The 19,152-nt window shown below is 59.6% G+C and overlaps 2 protein-coding genes across 2 annotated transcripts; one reads left to right on the top strand and one right to left on the bottom strand.

The window, feature by feature from the left end:
* Positions 1–233: 233 nt before the first annotated feature.
* Positions 234–13,688, top strand: ERN2 (endoplasmic reticulum to nucleus signaling 2). Its single transcript, XM_056334565.1, is given in 23 exon segments — positions 234–396; positions 2,695–2,812; positions 3,145–3,178; positions 3,785–3,857; positions 4,209–4,281; positions 4,428–4,550; positions 4,637–4,738; positions 5,014–5,275; positions 5,373–5,451; positions 5,541–5,691; positions 6,294–6,415; positions 6,605–6,781; positions 7,069–7,318; positions 7,589–7,679; positions 8,317–8,506; positions 9,271–9,370; positions 9,494–9,693; positions 10,423–10,570; positions 10,679–10,806; positions 11,051–11,113; positions 11,115–11,175; positions 11,482–11,549; positions 11,635–13,688. Coding segments are annotated over 23 exon segments (2,880 nt in total). The 5' UTR covers positions 234–321; the 3' UTR covers positions 11,827–13,688.
* Positions 13,526–19,135, bottom strand: PLK1 (polo like kinase 1). Its single transcript, XM_056334566.1, has 10 exons — positions 18,604–19,135; positions 18,357–18,525; positions 18,111–18,255; positions 17,563–17,656; positions 16,762–16,981; positions 16,281–16,439; positions 15,979–16,056; positions 15,335–15,489; positions 14,717–14,899; positions 13,526–14,283 (listed from the first exon to the last, which is right to left on the bottom strand). Exons 1-10 carry the CDS (start codon positions 18,982–18,984, stop codon positions 14,077–14,079), a joined length of 1,791 nt encoding a protein of 596 aa, XP_056190541.1. The 5' UTR covers positions 18,985–19,135; the 3' UTR covers positions 13,526–14,076.
* Positions 19,136–19,152: the final 17 nt, after the last annotated feature.

Below are 19,152 nucleotides of genomic sequence, written 5' to 3'. Positions count from 1 at the left end.
TGAAGCTCGCTCAACGCCAGGGTGCCTCTCGGGGAAGAGCAGCTTTTCCTGCAGCTTCCTGCTCCGTCTGGGAACGGAGCTGACGGTTAATTAAGGCGGAGGGGAAGAGCCCGGGGGGTCGGCGGGGGCGCGGGATGCCCGTGCGCTTTGGCCCGCGGTACCGGCGGGAGGGGGATGCTAAACACGGGCCCGGGAGGGCTCGTGCTGCCGGGGGCGGCGGGCCAGGGGGCAGGAAGCCGCGTCCTGGGCCCGCCCCGGCCCCGCTGAGTCAGGGCGCGGCGATAAGCGCGGCCCGGCCCGGCCCTGCAGCCGCGGCCCGCCATGTGCGGGACGTGGGCGCTGCGGCTGCCGCTCCTGCTGCCGCTGCTGCTGCTGCCGCTCCTGCCCCCGGCACAGGTACGGCCCGCGGGGGGGTCCGGCACGAGCGAGTGCGAGTCCCCTGGGCGTGAGCGCGTGTGCCCGGCCCGGCCCGCCGCGGTGTGACACCCGTGGGTGCGGGTGCCGGCGCCCGGGGCAGCGGGTTACGCGGGGCTTGGGCACCCGGGGGGGGGCCGGGGGTCTGGCACCCAGCAGGGTGCGCGTTGGCGGGGCGAAGGAGCTGGGATGGCGGCGGGGTGGGGGCGGCTGCGGGCGGGGGCCCGGGGACGGTGCGTGATGGAGACCCGCGCTGCTCGCCCCGGTGGGGTCGGGGTCCCCGCTCAGGAGCGCATCCCCCGCCCCGAGCCCGGGGGGCTTTGACGCTCCTCGTCCCCGCCACCCCGGCGGAGGCGGCCGCGGGCGATGGCGCCTGTGCCCGCTGCCCCGCTCCCGCACTGCGGAGCGAGTGGAGCCCCGGCCCAGCGGCACCGCTGCGGGGCGGAGCGGCGGGAGCCCCGGGCGAGCCTGGGTCCCGGGGACACCCCATGGGGACAGCAGCCGCGCTTCTGGGCAGGGGCTGTGAGCGGAGATGGGGCTGGCAGTGCCTGGGCGCCCAGGGCTCCCAGTCCTGCTCACGCTGGTGTGGGGGCCCTGACCCATCTTCGAGTGCCCCGTCACCAAAAAAGCTGTAGCTGCAGAAGAGGTAACAACCGCAGAGCAGCCGGGGGAGGCAGAAGCAGAGCCTGCAGCGTGGCACCCACGGTGGCTCCGGCACGGCACCTGGCAGGGCTCCGTTCCCTTTCCCTCGTGCAGGTGGCCACACTGCGAGAGCTCCGTGCCTGCCAGCCTGGCCTGTCGCAGCCGGTCCCTCCGTGGCCAGCAGCGAGCCTGCCTGTGTGGCCATGCGGTGCTGGCGGAGCAGTGGTGGGGAGCGGGTGCCCTTCTCCACCTGCCCCACCGCATCCTCTGGACCAGGCGAGAGCTAGGAGACTCGATCTGACATCACTTAAAAAATAAGCAAGAAGGGCAAAGAATAGAGTTGGGCTCGAGGCAGAGGGTTCGACATGAGGGAGTGTGTGTGTGCTCCTGGCAGGAGGTACAGCTGGACAACTGGTGCCCTGGCGCCCATCTGGAGGAATTCCAGAAGAGCATGTCTCCTGGCCCCACCGTGCCGTGCCTGGTCTGGTTCTGCTCTGCAGATGGGCTCGCACTCGCACGTAGGGCACCGTCCTGGCGCAGACTGTCAGCCCGTCCCCGCTCTTTAGTCTGGCCAGGTCCCCAGGGTGGGCTCTGCCGGCTCTGGCTGCAGGAGCTGGTACAGAGCAAGTGAGGGGCGGCAAGGGGGCTGCAAGGGGGTGGGGCGTGCCAGCCCCGAGGGATGTCTGTGGGCCACCCTACACAAGTGACCAGGGCAGCAGATTGCTTGACCTGCTTCTGCATCGCTGGAGCCCAGGCGCTGCTCTCGTTCCCTGGCATCAGGGACTGGGGACAGCCACGCCAGCCCTGCCTCTGCCTGACACCATTTGGGTCCCCCCCGTGCTGTTTGCTGATCCCTGTTTGCTGATGGGGCGAGGCTGGTGTGTGTGCCACTGGCTGAGCTGGCACTTGCTGTACGGACACCGACACCGTACCTGGAAGCAGCAGCTGCTCCTCCCAGCATGAATGTGCAGTTACTCCCTCAATGTCAGGCTAGCTGAAATCTATAGCTTTGAAGGCCTGGGTGAGCATAAATTGCATTTCTGGCATGAAAAGTCACCCAACTTGTTTGTTTCTGGAAGGAGCCGGTAGTTGGGCTGTTTGTGTCACCTTTAGAAAGACACCTGGGAGTTGTGGCTGAGAACAGCCGAGCTGCAGCCCATCCCCACTGGCAGGTAGGCCGGCTGCGGGGCAGAGAAGGGCAAAGGCTGCACCAGCCCCGTGGCTGCATTGGTGGGACGTGACCAGTGCTGCAGGTGCCAGGGACGGTGGGTTCCGCACGCTGCCGGTGATGCTGCTCACTGCGAGCACAGCTACCTTAGTGCCGGGGCTTCTTGCCACGGATTTATACACCACAGCACCTCTGAACAGCCATTAGCAGGCATGATCCTGCAGGTGTCCTCTGCGGGTGGGGCTGGAGGAACAAGCAGATTTATTATGCTGGTGCAATGAAATAGATTATTTTCCCTCCTAGTCCTGCCTCGCTGGGGACGAAAGGGGACCTCGGCACTCTTCCCCGCAGGCTGCTGCTGCGGGGTGCTGGGTGCCAGGGGGCTGCTGAGCTGCGTCGCGTGGCTCAGGCCATGGGGGCTTGTCCCCAGGTCTGGCTCTCCTTTCCAAGGACAGTGTTTCTGTCCATAGTGCCTCAAAAGCGGTGCTGTGACTGTCCCAGAAACACTGCTCTTCATATCCACTCTGGACGGAAACCTTCACGCAGTGAGTAAGAGCACAGGTGACATCAAATGGACCCTGAAGGATGGTGAGTAAGAACGCAGGGGTGCTCGCTCACAGCCTGGCTCCCTGGGCTTGTCACTGGCCAGGGATTGAGAATGCAACCCCCAGCCTGGCTGCCGCTGGACGGGCTTTGGGCTGGCAGTTCCTCTAGCCCTGGGGACACTGGTGGCTCCAGCCAGCCCCAGGCACAGCTGTGTGCGGAGACCCCTGCTGCAGGCCATGGCTATTCTGGGTCTGAAATGCAAATAGGCTGGGGACCTGGGCATGGCCAAAACGGCTGCGCTTGGCAAACAATGCCACGTTGTCTCTGCTCGCAGGGAGAGGCTGCTGACGTCTGTGTTTCGCTCTTTTTTTCAGATCCTATTCTGCAGGTGCCGGTTTATGTGGCAGAGTGAGTGTCATCCCCCTACGGGCAGGGCGCCCTTTGCAGGGCAGGCAGCCTGCGGGCTGTGCAGGAGCCTTTCGGAGGTGCACGACCACTGCAATGAACCAGCAGATTCACAGCAAGAAAGGGGAACCTCAGAGAAATGAACCTGCCAGCCCGTGCCATCGCCTTAAACCTACCCTTTGTGCTAGTGCTTCGTGCGTGATGATGAGAAATAGCTGCTCTCTGCTGCTGAATTTTAGCCTTTCTACAGACAGACAAGAGGCTCTCAGCACCGCCACACACAAAAGCATAGGAGAGAAATTGAGGAAAAGCCACCTGAAAGTGCAGGGGGAAGGCAGGAGAGCAGAGAGCTCCCCTGGGGCGCGCAGGGCACCAAGCCAGCACGGCTGGTAGGCGCAGGGCAGCCGTATGGAGTTACAGTGCTGACCCGGAGCGGGGGTTCATCTCCTACCAAATCCAATGCCGGAGGTTTCCAGGAAAGGTCAAGCCCTGTAGTGAATCATCCCGGCACAAACTGCTGAAGGGGTTTCTTTAGTGCAGCTCCTCTGTAGTCCTTGGCGTGTGCCCAGTGCAGGGGGCGGCTCACGTTTCATCCTCTCTCCTTTCCAGACCAGCGTTCCTTCCAGACCCCAACGATGGCAGCCTGTATATCCTGGGAGGAAAGAACAAAGAAGGCCTGATGGTGAGTGGGGCTGTGGGGCTGCATGCCTCCCACCCACCCGCGCCCTGGGGTGTCACCAGGCGGGGGAGACTGGGCAGGCCTGTGGGAGGGGCGAGCCTGGGGCCATTGGTGGCTCCAGCTTGTCCCTGGCACCTGGAAGATGTCAGCCAAGTGGGTGTGGGGCACATAGAGCTGGGACCCTTTCCTTCCCCGCCACCCTGTCCTGCTTTGGGGTGAGCAGTGAAGGCAGGCGGGGAGGAGAGGGCCATTCCAGGGGACCTCTCCATCCCACCTTGCTCCTGAAGGTGGGAAGGCTGCTGCTCAGGAACGTGTTCCTCTGGCCCCGCATCCACTCTGCTGTCTGTGTTGCAGAAGCTCCCGTTCACCATCCCGGAGCTGGTTCAGTCCTCACCATGCCGCAGTTCGGACGGTGTGCTCTACACTGGTACGCAGAGGGACCTGGAGGAGGGGCTGAGTGGGGACCTCCTGGGAACGTGCTGGGGAGGGGAGACAGGAGGAAGCCTGGTGGGCAGCTCTCAGGGATGGACATCAGGGCTGTGGAGACTTACGGAAAAGTATTTTCATTCTCAGGGAAGAAGCAGGACACTTGGTTCATCGTGGACCCCAAGTCAGGAGAGAAGCAGACCACTCTCTCAACAGAGGCTTGGGATGGTGTGTGCCCGTCAAGTCCCCTGCTCTACATCGGCCGTACCCGTAAGCCAGTCCTGCTCCCCGTGTGTCCACCTGGTTCCAGGAATGGGGTGCCAGGCAGTGGCCTCATGCCCTACTTATGTCACCAGAGTACGTCATCACCATGTACGACACCAAGTCGCGGGAGCTGCGCTGGAACGCCACCTTCTCCGACTACTCGGCACCGCTCTGTGAGGAGTCCTACCACTACAGTGAGTGGCTGCCACTCACAGGGGCCATGGGAACCAGCTCCCCCAGCACCCCGCTCGCAGCGGGACCCTCGCTGGGGGCACCCTGGGTGATGCTGCCATGGCCCGCAGGTCTTGGCCGTGCCCATTGCTGGGGAAAGCGGCTGCTGTGTTGGTCACAGCTCTTGTGAGAGCAGAGCAGCAACAGCCCATGGCTGGTGGCAGGACAGGGGGGTCAGAGGGGGACAGAGCCCCACGGCCAGCACTGCTCATCATCCCCTCCCTCTGGCTCTGCCTAGAAATGGCACACTTCGCCTCAAGTGGGGACGGGCTGGTGGTGACACTGGACAAAGAGAGCGGGGAGGTCCTGTGGGCACAGAACTATGGCTCTCCTGTGGTTGGCATCTACCTGTGGCACCAGGACAGCCTCCGCCGCGTCCCCCACCTCAACCTGGCCATGGAGACCCTGCGCTACCTGACCTTCCACTCGCAGGACATCCACGTCCTCAAGTGGAGCTACCAGTCCGTGAAGAACTTTGCTGCTACCAAGACCCAGCTACTGTATGTGGTTCCCGTGCTGCGGCAGCTGGTGGCATTCGCGTTGCCTGTGCCCTGATCTGTGATGGACGGAAGGCTGATGCTTGTCCCCGCTTTGCAGGCCAGCGCTCTATGTGGGGAAGTACGCAACCAGCTTCTATGCCTTGACCTCCCTGGTCCATGGCAGTGTGGCACTGGTGGTGAGTCTCTCTGCTGGCCCCGTTCGGGGCGAGCCGCAGCAGGCACATGTCCTGGCTGCACGGTGGTCCATGAGCTGTTGGACCCCCAGCCGCAGGGCATCACACTGGCCAGGATTGATGGCCCCACCACGGATGATGTGACCATGAGCGAGTCAGGGGAGTGTGAGATCACACCCAGCACCGATGTCAAGTACCCGCAGGGCAGCATCACCTCTCTCCACAACCAGTGGCTCCTAATAGGTGCGGACCCACAATGGGCACGGGCTCTCCTTGCGTCCTCGCTCCTGGAGGGTGCCCCGGTGTGTTTTGGGGTGGCAAAACCTGACCTGCTCTGCACAGTGGGGCTGTGGCTTGCCTCATTTCAGCCTGTCCCTGTCCCCACCCCAGGAGGGATTGCCAGACACCCCCACCTAGGGGTTGGGCAGGGACCCTTTGAAGCAGGGCTCACCATTACCTGTACTGGTGGGTATGCCCTTATGCACCAAGCCCATGCGGGTGCTGGGGTAATTAGCCTGCTCTGTGATTGCTGTCACAGGTGTGATGGCTGAATTGCTGTGTTTGGAAATCAGAGTGGGGTCAGGCCCCCTGCTGCCTGCTGAGGGTGGGGGACATTGCCCTCTGCCTTCCTCCGATGGCTGCAGCTGCACTGGGTCCCCCTCCCTGGGGACAGAGCCAGCAGGTTGTAGCTGTGATGTTTTTTGTGCCTCCCATCAGAAGCAACACCCCTTCTCCAGGAGAGCCAGAGCTGTCTGGCGAGCCCATGTCAGCACTGACGGAGATGAAGGACTGATGCTGGGGCCAGAGACCAGGTGATGGTTGTCTCTGTTCTCCTCTCACTGCAGGGCACCATGAGCTGCCTCCCGTGGTCCACACAACCATGCTGCGAGCCTTCCCGGAGAACCTGAGGAAGACAACAGAAACCATCATCCCCAGAGCTCCTCCTGCCAGGACCATGTTTGATGATGTGAGTCGGGAAGCTCTGCTGCATCTCACCTGGGGAAACCTTGGGCAGTGCTGGGTCGCTGGGGGGTCTGGGCTGTCTGGGGGTGGCTGGTGGGTCCCCAACACGGGGTAGCACAGGGAGGGCATCCCAAACCTGAGTGCCCAGCGGTCTGTCCCTCTGGTGTCACCCAGCCCTGGGCGTGTGTTGCAGTTTCTGGCCCCAGGTGGCCTGGAGCAGCCAGCTGTGCGCAGCGAGGGGCAGTTCCAGCCGGACCCCGTGCCGAGGGAGCAGGTGGAGGTCTACCCCGAGGCTGGCATCTGGGACCTGGTGATGGCTGGTGTTGGCACAGCTCTGCTGGCCGGGGGAGTCCTGTTCCTCCTGCTCACGGTGAGTGGTGGCTGGTGGAAGACCCCCCCACCTGCTGCAGAAACACTGCTTCTGAAGGCCTGGGCACCCCCCTCTCTTCTTGTACTCATGGCACAAGCAGCAGTGCTATGACTGCGATGAGCTGCGCAGCACCCACGCTGTCCCTTGCAGACTCGTGATAATGAGCCAAGGCAGTGTGCGGCTTGTCGCTGGCTGGGCAAGGGACAGACGGTGCACATGCTGCCAGTGCTGAGCCCCAGCTCTGTTACGGGCACAGGAGTTCAGCACTTACGTGGTTTGTGTTCCAGAAACTGCAGAAGCAGCATGAGGTGCAGCAGCAGCAGCTGGAGAAGCAGATTCAGCAACTGCAGCAGCAGCAGGAGATGCTGCTCCCAGGTCGGGGCTCCAGCGAGGGTGTCCCTGTGGGGCCCGTGGAGCGGGGGCCGAGCCAGGGAACCATGTCACAGCTCTCACAGAGCTCCAGCCCCTCGGCCTGCCTGAAGGACTGTGCTAATGGGATGGTCAGCCCTGATCCAGCTGTCCCAGTGGCTGCTGAAGGTGTGTGCAGGTGGGAACAGGCAGGGTGTGAGGGGGCTTGCTGTCTGTAGGTGTCTCCCGAAGCAGGAGCCGAGATGCCCTGCAGATGAGAAGGCTGAGCCCAGCTGGGATGGGAGGAGACACAGCACTGGCTGCTGGATCAGCGTGGGCTACAGAAGCAGTTGCGAGAGCAGGGCCCCAGAAATGGCCAGATGGTTAAAGAACTGGATGTCATTTATACAGCGCTAATGCTTACAGGTTGAAGGATGGCTGCTTCCTCTTCCTCTGTAGATGCAGAACCAGATGTGATTGTAGTCGGGAAAATTTCTTTTGACCCCAAGGATGTTCTGGGCCACGGAGCTGGAGGAACCTTTGTCTTCAGGTGGGTGGCAGCCCAAGGTGCCTGCCCTCACTGCTCATTCTCCCTGGGCACCATGAGGATAGCACCAAGGCAGCTCCTTCCCTGGACGGCAGCCGCTGGGTCAGGGGCTTTTGGGAATGGGTTGCCACCTTCCCTGTCTCATGGTCCCCAGCAAACCCACCCGGGGAGCTGGGCTCATGGTCTTCAATAGCCAGGTGCTGGGTACACAGGGCAGGTCCCCCCTCACACCACTGCCCTGTGCTCCCCTTCCCCTCCAGCCTGTGCCCGGCTGTCAGGCAGCTGGGCTGTGCCCGCTGCAGGCAGTGCTCAGCACCAGCAGGACTGGCCCCTTGCAAGGTTCCCCTGGCTCGGGCTGAGCCCCTTTCCCCAGCACTAAACACAGCAAAAAGCAAGGGACGTTATTTTCCTACAAAAAGGGGAATCTGAGCCCTCAGTTCCCAGCTTGCTGCAGAGATTTCTGCCTGTCAACGGCTGTGACAAGTCTTTGGGAGTCACTCCAAGGTGACCCACACCGAGGACCCCAAGGGGCAAGTCCCCAGCATCAGCTGCAGCCTGGCCGGGCTGCACATCTGCAGTGCTGGGCTCTGCTCCAGCTGGGGGGGCCATGCACGGACACTGCCACCGACTCTCTGCACAGGGGACAGTTTGATGGCCGGAACGTGGCTGTGAAGCGCCTCCTGCCCGAGTGTTTCCATCTCGTTGACCGCGAGGTCCAGCTGCTCCGGGAGTCAGATGAGCACCCCCACGTCGTCCGCTACTTCTGCACAGAGAAGGACAAGCAGTTCCATTACATCGCCATCGAGCTCTGCTCCGCCACGCTGCAGGAGGTGAGCCTGCAGCCCTCTCCCTGCCCGGTCCTGGGGGTACAGGGCTGTTGATCAGTCCCGGGTGCCCCCATACCTGTGTTTGCAGGTCAGTCCCCAGGGCCTTTGTGCTGTTAGGGATGTCCTGGCAGTGCTCCTGCAGGAGCAGGGTGCTGTGCATGCCCAGGGAAGGCTTGGCAGCCAGCAGCTCCCAGCCCTCTTTGGGGCTCCTGCCTGGGCACGGGTGCACGGCTCAGCTCCGGACCTGCTTCCCAGCGGTCAGAGGGAACAGGGCTCAGAACAGGGGCATGGCCAGGCTGTGAGGTGCTTTGGAGAGGCAGGGCAGCCAGCAGCAGCACTGCTCCTGTGTCAGTCAAGCCCCTACCCCTGTTCTGCCCATTTACCCTCTCGGGAGGGACAGGGCAGCTCTGAGCCCCAGCATCAGTCAGGGCAGTTGGGCATGTGTTGGGAAGAGACGGAGCACGGGGGAAGAGAAGCATCCTTTTACCGCCCCGTAAAGCGGGAGTGTTGCTGGAGCTGTGGGGGTCCCCCACAAACAAACGCAAACGCAAAGCAAACGCAAGTGAGGGCAGTTTGCTGCAGAGGGAATAGATGCCGACTGGTGCACCTGGAAGTGGCGAGCCTTAGGCACAAATGGCCTCTGCATGGGCTTGTCTCCTTCCACCTCTGTCAACCTACTGAGAAATCCCTCTCCCAACAAGCCTTGACACCTTTGCCCCAGTAAATCAGGCCTCGCTTCATCTCTCTCTACCTCGCTGTGCTTCCAGTATGTGGAAAGCCCCAGCTTTGACCGTCGCAGCCTGGATCCAGTGTCCCTCCTGCACCAGACCATGTCCGGGCTGGCCCACCTCCACTCCCTCAGCATTGGTGAGAGGGCAGCGGGTCCCGTCTTGGCCCCGTCCTCAGCTGCAGGGCTCAGGCAGCAGCTGTCTGGGCCAGTAGAGCCTTGCCGCCGCAATGGCAGGTGATACTGCACGCTCTCTCTTCCAGTCCACCGTGACTTGAAGCCATGTAACATCCTCATCTCTGTCCCGAATCACCACGGGCAGATCCGAGCAGTCATATCCGACTTTGGCCTCTGCAAGAAGCTTCAGGGGGGACGACAGAGCTTCAGCCTCCGCTCCGGCATCCCTGGCACCGAGGGCTGGATTGCGCCCGAGGTGCTGCAGGAGACGCTGAAGGAGAACCCTGTCAGTGAGCCGTGGATGCCCCCCCCTCCCGGCCCCGGGTGGTCCTTGAGCCTGTTGTGGGAGTCCCCTGTGCTGGCAGCAGCCTCACGGTGCTACTGAAATGCACAATTAAGACAAAAGCTCCGAGAGCCCAAGCCAGCCCACTGCAGAGCACCGGTGCTCCTCGCCAGGACCACCCTGGGTAGCACTGCCCCTATGCTCCCACCCTTGTGGGGACGGTGCCTGGCTGTGCTCAGCACGGGGCATCTCAGCTGGCTACAGCCCTTAGAAATTCAGGGTGGGGAGGCTGGAGGGGCTGTGGCTTGCTGTGAAGGTTACGTTGCTGCTCATCGATTTGGCGCAGGGAATCCTGTTCCTGCTGGCAGCTGGTAGCTGTATTGATCCCTGGCAGGGCACGTACTGGTGCTGGCAGCACGCTCCCATAACCTCGTACTGGGGTCAGCTTGCACAGCTGGGTGAGACTGCAGCAGCCCTGGCGTGTCCGTCTGGCTGCCCAGTCCTGGCTTCTGGCTGTGCCTCTGGAAAACACCTTCCCTGATACAGACCCGACGTGACGGGTGCGTCACTGACCCCCAGGAGCGGGGCCGGCAGGAGCCCTGGTGCGATGCATTTTCCAGAGCTCTGCAGCCAGCAATGAAGCATTCATGCAGAAGAATGGGGAGGTGAGGAGGTGAAGGCTTTCCTTGCCCTTTGCTGCGAGGGGCCCACCTCCCGCTTTGTGTTCCACAGACGTGCGCCGTGGATATCTTCTCAGCTGGCTGCATCTTCTACTACGTGGTGTCAGGAGGACAGCACCCGTTTGGGGACAGCTTGCGGCGACAGGCCAACATCTTGTCAGGCTCTTACCAGCTGAGCTGCCTGCAGGAAGAAGCTCATGGTGAGACCCTTCCCCACAGGCGCATCTCCGGGGGCAGCCCTGATCCGAGGGGCGCAGCGCTGTGTCCTCGGCGGGGCTAGTTCTCCATTGCATTGTTTCACCTACCAGACAAGCTTGTTGCGAGGGAGCTGATTGTGGCAATGATCAGCCCCAAGCCCCAGTGCCGACCCTCAGCGCCTGTGGTCCTTGTGCATCCCTTTTTCTGGAGTCTGGAGAAGCAGCTGCAGTTCTTCCAGGTGAGTGCATGCTGTCCCACCAGGCAGCAAACAGGTGTGCTCTGAAACCCCAAGTGCTGGAAACAGCTGCCAAACAGGTCAACGGGCTCATTTTGAGCTACTTTTGGAAGGGGTGGGGGGTCTCTGGGTTTGGGGCCAGGGCCAAACCATGCCCGTCCCACCTCGGCACCAGCCCTGTTCCCTGGCACTGGTGTGGGGTGAGGGCAGTGCCATACCCACCCCGTCCCTGCTCTTGGGCACACAGGACATCAGCGACCGCATAGAGAAGGAACCTGCTGAGGGGCACATCGTCTCGGCCCTGGAGGCGGGGGGGGCGGTCAGTGGTGAGGACCAACTGGAGGATGCACATCTCCCTGCCGCTACAGACAGGTGGGCACAGCGGGGGCCAGGCACTGAACCTGCTGACGCCTTTCACGCAAAAGCAGGCAGGGAATGAGGCTCCTGTGTCTGGTGCTTTTTAATGGGCAGGAGGCACTTGCTTGTGCCCAGAGGCCAAAACCCAGGGTGGGCGAACATGCCAGCCATTCCTGGGGAGGGTTTGCCACAGGCTGCAGCGCTCACTGTGCACACCCGGGGTGCGGGGGCTCAGGGCAGTGCTGGCATTGCAGGGGGCTGTGGCAGCCCCTTGCCCCGCGTGTATCCCCCCTTGCTCAGTGTCTCCCCTGCTCTCCCCAGACCTGAGGAAGTTCCGCACCTACAAAGGGGGCTCGGTCCGTGATCTCCTGCGGGCCATGAGGAACAAGGTATGGCCACCCCAGCTCCCTGCACAGCCCCCCACCCCCCCTTCCCCACTGCCTGCCCCGGCTCACCTCATCCTCTCTCCTGCAGAAGCATCACTACCACGAGCTGCCAGCTGATGTCCGGGCAGCCCTGGGTTCTGTCCCGGATGGCTTTGTGCAGTATTTCACCTCCCGCTTCCCTCGGCTGCTGTTGCACACGCACAGGGCCATGAGGGTCTGTGCCCACGAGCGACTTTTCCACTCCTACTACCACCAGGGACCAGGAGGCGACAGCAAGTGAGCAGGGATGCACACCGGGATGGCACCCACGGTGCGGGGCTGCTGTGGCCACTCCTGCCTACCCTGCCTGTACCTGCAGCTCTGTCTTGCAGCAGGCAGGAGCAGCCCCCGGGGCACTCAGCATCCTTCTCCCCCTCCCCAGGGTGAGGTGGGGGCCTCAGCAATATGATGGCTGCCCAGCATACATGTGGGTTACAAGCAGCATGGTCCAGGAGAGGTGAGCACAGGGTGGCACTGTGCTCTTGCCTCTGGTCTCCCGAGCCCAAGAGGGATCCTGGGGGCACCCGCCTTTGCCAGCACTCACAGACTCAGCGCCCCGAAGGCATTTGTATCAGAGAACAAAATATCTCTGCAGTGGATGTGGCGCTTTGACAAAAAGAAAATGCATTTTGCATTTTCTTGAGGGCAGCTGGCATAGCAAAGCACGGGCAGGGTGATGCAGCTGGGCTGGGGTGCTCACCATGGATGGGTGAGCTTCATCCTGCGCGTTCTCCCGTGCCACATGCCTGGTAAAGCAGCTCTTGGAGCAGGTGTCCAGCATGGCTGTGGCCAGGGCTGATGCACTGGTCAGCTTCTTGCAGCCACCCCAGGGCCTGGACCTGCTATTTGCATCAGGGCTGCTGAGGGCAAGGCAGCGTGGTTGGGGCCTCCAGCACAACCCTGAGAATGAAGTTTTTAATCTCAGCTGGGCTGCGAAAAAGGTTTTCTCCCTTTTGGTCAGCAGCAGCTTGTAATTATGCCAGGCCAGAGCCCCCCCATTAGTCCCACGCCCAGGAGCCCTGAGCAGTTTGCTCAGCAGTTGTTGCAGGACACAAAGGCAGGGAAACCCCTCCTGCCCGTGGCCTTTCCTGCTGGCACAGGGGCCGTGAGCAGCCTGGGAGCCAGCGTGGCAGCTGGAGCCCCTCAGCAAGGCTTCGTTTTTGAACAGCAATGATTTTGTACGGTCAGATTCCTCTGGGTGCTGAGGTGTGGGATTTTGTTACACAGGTAACATTGGGTTGGTATCCAGTTTCTTCTCAGAATCCTGTATGGCCTAAAGCATTTTATACATAATATTATAAAAAACCCAACTAAACAAACTAGAAAGCTTGTCCTCCTTAAAAATAAACTGGCCTGAGAGCACCAGGAGGTGCTTGCTGGCAGCCAGCAATGGTGGGGGAAACCCAAGGTAAGTTACTGGGCTCCTGCAAAAGTCTGTTACAGTAGCTGACTTGCTAATTCTATAGTCATATTTGCAGGCATCTTCCTGATAGTAAGTAGAGCCAATTAACTAGGAAGTGGGAAGATGGGTCATTAACCTACAGGTACCAGTATAGCTAGTACAGCATACAGCGATATACACCCCTGTACAGTACATCTGTAATAGCCTCAGGGTCTCCTCATCTGCAGCCCAGCTGGGGAGATCAGCACAAACAACAGCTACCCCACTTTTCTCTGCTTACAACAAACATCTCCCAGAACAACTCTGACTCCCCACTTCCTATCATGATCCGCCACCATTGCCCTGTTGCTCTGTGTTAAGAGCTGGAGCTGAGTGAGGAGCAAGTCCAGGGCTCAGCTCATGCAGAGGCTGTTACTAAAGGCAATCGAGCAGAGAGCACAAGCTGATGAATGAAGAGAACAGCTCTTGCTTGGAGCATGAGCCAGAGGCAAGGTGCTGCTTCCTCCTGCACAGCAAGCCAAAGGGAACCACGACAGGCTAGATGCTGCAGCAAGTTACATTTAATCAAGTTATGCAATATACAAAAGTCTTATGTTTCATGTAGATTAATTTCAGTATTAAAAGGCCAATTCCTTAGTCTCACCACCCTAGCCATGTTAAATATGTTACCTGAATTTCTACTAGAGCACCAGCACAGACACGTACAAATAACTTACGTGACAGTTCTGCTCTCCCCATACTTTGTTCTCTCAAGAGAAGGCCCAGGAGCCTCAAACAAGAGGGGTAGTTTTTGAGTCAGGCTTTTGGCTTTGGGAAGTTGAGGGGTGGGGAAGAAAAAAAAAGAGAGTAGGTATGCAATTAAAAAATAGAGTCTATTAGGAGTGGGGAGCAAGAAACCTTTGGGTACCAGTCAGTGAACAACACCATTCCCACAGCATCAGGGGCTTCTCTCATGGCAACCAGCCCATACCCAGGAGTGGGAGCCCAGCTGCGTAACTTGAGGTTACAGCATGAGCAGGGATGCTACTAGCCCTCCCCACCACAGCTGGAACAGTTTGGCACAGATACTGAGTCCATTAAAAACAAGATTTAAGCAGAGGATTTCACACAGGCTGACCCAGACTTGGAACTGAGGAGCTTTTCCACCATGGTGCGAGCATAGCGGAGCCGGCTGGCCAGCTCCTTGCAGCATCCGTGTTCCTCGATGAGGCTCAGCTTGTATGTGCGGAAGTCCCGTTTCTCATCTATGTATGTGACAGCAGCCATGAGAGGGCACAAGATGACCTTTGTGTGGTCCTGTGGGGAGAGAACACATGGTCACCCTGAACACTCTCCTCCTTGGGGACTGCATTTCCTCAGGATGAACCACCTCAGCAGCACTTGGGGCATCCCAGAAGCATGCTGACAAAGCACCATGCCACAGCATTCGTTCATAGATTGCAGCAAAGGGGAATAAAGTGATCTGGCCAGCCAGCTCAAGACCACTGCAACCCAAGACTGTGCAGCAGCCCTCCTCCTGCTAAAGGACACTGCCCCTTCACAAGCAAGAACCGTCTGGGTGGCTTATGTACCCGGCAAGGGGAGCAAGGAGCCTCCCGCTGCTTGGTTCACTGGGCAGTCTCAGCTCAAGTTCGACCCCGCTGCTGCGTTGCATGCAGCACTGTGTGGAGTGGGGCTTGTTCAGCAGCTGGAGCTACAGCCCCGGAAAACTCAAGAGCAGCAGCCTGACCTGGAAGAAGTTGATCTGCACGGTTCCATTGCTGAGGTGCAGGATGATGGCGCTGCGGGTCCGGAACCAAGTGCAGAGGTAGGGTAAACGGGCCAGCTCGTCTCCTTCCCGTGGCGTGATGTTAGCACCCGCCTTCAGCAAGTGCTCGCTCATGTAGTTCCGGAAGTATTTCAATAGTGTTATCTACGGATGGGAAAGGCTGTGAGCAGACAGGCTGAAATGACCCCGGCTATGTGGGAGCACAGGGGCTGCTGTCACCATCCTAGAGTGATGCATCACTGCACAGACTGGTGCGAATTCTCATGCTCAAAGTTAACTGGGTTTGTGATACTTCAGACTTGCTTTGTTGAACAGTACATAAAAGTCTTGTGAGCACTTATTTCTGCTAAACTGCTAATAAATGAGCCTCAGATAGCAACTAGAAATAAACAGAGCTGCCAGTGTCTGCCCTCATGGCCCCATTTTACCAGCCAAGAGGAAGCCTGCAGAATGCCAATGCCCCCAAGTTACAGATGTTTCTCCCTGGAACCCACCCGTGCCCAAGCAGTCCAACAAGGCTGGCAAGTCTCTCACCAGGAGTAGCCACCCTCCAGCAACAGCTCCTGCCCCAGGACTGACCTTCTTGTTCAAGGCAGAGGGGTAGGATCTCACAGTGAAGTAGGACTCATTGCTGTTTTGCTCAATGTACTGCAAGCTGTCACCATCATTGTACATAATAAGACGAGTGGAGTCATTGAAGAGAACTCCCACACTGTTGTCACACAGCTGGTAGCCTAGTTTGAAAGGGAGCCCATTAGGCCTTCAGATACCACCGGTTATGTGAAACACAAAGGTAGAATGCTGTATCATCTAGGGGTTCCCTGACAACCACCCCACCAAGTCCCTGCCAGGTCTGAAGAGTCTTCTTTGTGGAGGTCCGGGTGGCACTTTTCCTCCTCTGGATCCGTCATCCTCCCTTATTGCATCACCTGCTGCAGAAGCAACTTGCAACTGCCACAGTGGGTACACACGCTCACTGGGGAGCGAGGCCAGCCATCTCTGCAGCAGGTAGCCATCTTCCACATTAGTGGCCAGGGCTGATGTTCAGTGACCACTACTCTGATTCCCTGGGTATTTGGCAACGTTCCTGACAGAGCCTTGGACACACATGCACTGGAATACTGTGACTAAAGAACCAAGACCTACACAATGCCCAAACCCAAGCTTCCCCCAGCCTCTTCAAAAACTAGAAAAGGCTGAAGTATTGCTCCCCTATTATTTACCTAGACCATATTTATCCGAGTAGTCCACCCATTTGCTAACCCAGAAGATGGGAATGCAGGCTGGGTCTTCAGCTTCTTCTGCAAAGAGAAAAGGAATTTGTCAGAAGACATTTCACACCACCCTGCACACCTCAGCAAGCAAGCGATACCATATGAAAGGTAAGTAGCTACTACATCACTTCTCAGCCTTCCAGTTTGAAACAGAGGCATGCTGGTCCCTCACCTCAGACGACAGCATCAGAATGACAAAGCAGCAAGTTATCCAGGAGGGCCAGCGCCTCTGGGACTGTCCTCAGGCTCACCTTGTCTCACTGCCAGTCTATCAGAGGGCTTGGATGAGTTGACCGCAGTCAGTTGCTGCAACATGTCAGCTAAGTGACAGTCAATAGCATCTCCCGGCTCCCGCAGTCTAGCTGCATCTTCTTTTTCAGGCAAGTTCTCTGGTGCAGGACTGTCTGGTCCTGGGCCAGGAAAGAGAATAGTGTTGAGGCGTGATGAGGGAGTAGGCTTCTAAAGGCATCAGGTTTACACTGTACCCTGGCTATAGGAAACACATTACATACCATATAGCTAAAGCTAGCGCTGGCACTTTCTCCCTGCTTTGGTTCTGGGCAAAGAGTGAGGAGACCCCTCTCACTCACAAAATGTCCCAGGTGCTCATAACAACAAGAGGAGGCAAGGGAGCACCACATTCCCCGTTGATGGCTCTGGATGGTGTGGGAAGCCAGGCAGGCTCTCATCCAGCACCGCAGCCCAGTCTCACCTCTGGACACTTGCACTTACCTTTGTTAAGTGCAGTCAGCGGCTTTCGCCCGTTCAGTTCAAGTCCACTGGGAGCAATTGAAAATCTAGGTGCAATGGTGAGGCAGCTGGTGGGCAAGCGGCTGGGGATGTATCCCGATGTGAAGAACTCGTCACTCAGCAACTCGTCAATAGTTGGGCGCGTGGCAGGGTCAGACCTCAGCATCTTCTGGATGAGGTTAGCAGCTACGGGGTTGATGTGCTAAGAGGCGACAGGCAGAGTTGAGAAACAAGGGTCAGGGGACAACATGTACTAGTGGCAAATGCATTGGATACACAACCTGCAGGGGAAGTTCTGCTTGGAGCAGAGCTCCCGTGCTGCCTCAGGCAAACGGGATGCAAGCTGAGGAAACAGAATTGGGCAGGCATGGAGAACTGTCTCCTAACAGCATGCAAGGCCTAAAATCAACTGACTTCAGCAAGACAAAAATCAACAGCAGTGGGATGAGCTGGGGACCTGGCCCAGACCTCACAGATTTGAGCATGTCCATTTAACATCATGTGCCAAGTGCTCAGCTTGGATTTTTGCTGGACTACAGGGTGGGGAGCTGCTGGCTCCCCAAGAAGCTGGCCGTACAGGTTTACTCCACCATAGACTGAAACATCCCCTTCACAGAATCATTTAGGTTGGATAAGTCCAACCGTTAGCCCTCACACACCATGATAAGAGCCATTTCACCATTATGTGAGAGCCTGTTAAGTGCCAGAAGCAGGATGGCACAGCAGAAGGCTGACAGAGAAGCGCTGCGAGGTGAATGGATCCACCCGTGGGAAGCACCATACCTTGGGAATAGTATAGTCATTCTTCTTGATTCGGAGGTAGGTTTCTTTTAGACAAGAAGTTTCAAAAGGTGGTTTCCCAACCAGCAGAGTGTACCTGCACGTTTACAGACAAAAGGGTGTCAGTTTTACAAAAGGGACTCCAAGACCTGTGTGCAGAAGTGGCCCTGGGCTAAGCACACCCTGGGACTTTACTGGCAGAGGGAACACTTGGCACTGGACGTGCAGCAGCGCAGACAGCTGTGTGTACTGCGCCTGGTTCCTGCCCCTGAAAAGGGAAGACAGAATTTCATACCCTCTGGGGAAATTCCCAATTCAGAAGTGTGGGCTTTTGGAAAATACCTCGGGAGAGCCAAACAGCATAGCAGATCATCCTGCACACATCCCTGTGTGTGCTGGGCACAGCACAGGTTGCATGCTGGCTGGCAGCAGGGTCAGCCAGGGCAGGTGCTCCAGAGAACGCCCTCCCCAAAGCAACACAGAGGGGCCAACAAGACCGGGACCGCTGGGACCACCAGCCCCACGGCCACGCAAGAGGCATTTTGACTCACATGATGCAGCCAATGGACCAGATGTCCACCTCAAAGCTGTGCCCCTTCTTGCCCAGGACCTCTGGAGCAATGTAGTTGGGGGTTCCACACAGGGTCTTCTTGCGCTCGCCATCGTACTCCACTTTGGTGGCCAGGCCAAAGTCACCTGCGAGAGATGGGGTGTGACTGGAGCCACCCAGGACAGCTGGTCTCCGGGGCTGGGGAGCCCACCGGGGGCTGGCAGGGTGGCATGTCACGGGCACATACCGATCTTCACCTCCATGTCGTCGCTGAGGAAGAGGTTGCCCAGCTTGAGGTCGCGGTGGATGACGCGGTGGCTGTGCAGGTACTGGCAGCCCAGGATGGTCTGGCGCAGGTAGTACCGCACCTCGGGCTCGCTCAGCGCCTTCCGCCGCTTGTGCAGCTCCAGCAGCGACTGCGGGGCGACACTCAGTACCGGGTGCTCCCGCTCGTGCCCCCCGGCGCCCCCCCCCCCCGCCCCCCCGCTCCTCACCCTGCGGCGGCAGAGCTCCAGCACGACATAGACGAAGTCCGCGTCCTCGAAGAAGCCCTGGAAACCGACGACGTGGCGGTGGGCCAAGCTGCGGTGGATAGCGATCTCCATGGACATCTTCTCCTTCTGGTGCGGCTTCACCAGCAGCGACTTGGGCACCACCTTGCCCGCGAACACCTCCCGGCTCTCCGCCTCCGCCAGCTCGTAGCACCGCGCGAAGCCGCCCTTCCCCAGGAACCGCCCGCGGACGAAGCTCCGCCGGGTCCGCGGGTCCACCAGCACCTTCGGCACCTCCTTCCCGCCCACCACCGGCCGCGCCGACGCCGGCTCCGGCTCCGCCAGGGCCGCCGGCCGCGCCGCCTTCCCGCCTGCCGCGTTCATCACGCACCGGGCTGCTGCGGAGCTGCGGGGGTTGCGCCGGGCCGCAGGCAGTGGCCGGGAGCAGGAGCAGAGGCAGAGGCAGGCAGCGCAGGCCGGGCCAGACCCCAGGCAGAGGCCGGGAACAGGGATCAGGCCTCAGGCAGGAACGGGCCACAAGCAGGAACAGGC

The sequence above is a fragment of the Falco biarmicus genome, chromosome 4 (assembly GCF_023638135.1).
Source record: "Falco biarmicus isolate bFalBia1 chromosome 4, bFalBia1.pri, whole genome shotgun sequence".
Classification (NCBI taxonomy): domain Eukaryota; kingdom Metazoa; phylum Chordata; class Aves; order Falconiformes; family Falconidae; genus Falco; species Falco biarmicus.
Note: the sequence above shows the minus strand (reverse complement) of the source record. Positions and strands in the feature narration are given on the sequence as shown.

Bases quoted from the DNA above. Each gene is read 5' to 3' on its own strand.
- PLK1 (XM_056334566.1), bottom strand. From the start codon at position 18,984: ATGAACGCGGCAGGCGGGAAGGCGGCGCGGCCGGCGGCCCTGGCGGAG. The intron at 16,440-16,761 runs GTAAGTGCAAGT...TTCCTGGCCCAG, and splicing joins GCTGACTGCACTTAACAAAG to GACCAGACAGTCCTGCACCA. The intron at 14,900-15,334 runs GTCAGTCCTGGG...TCCCATCCGTAG, and splicing joins CCTCTGCCTTGAACAAGAAG to ATAACACTATTGAAATACTT.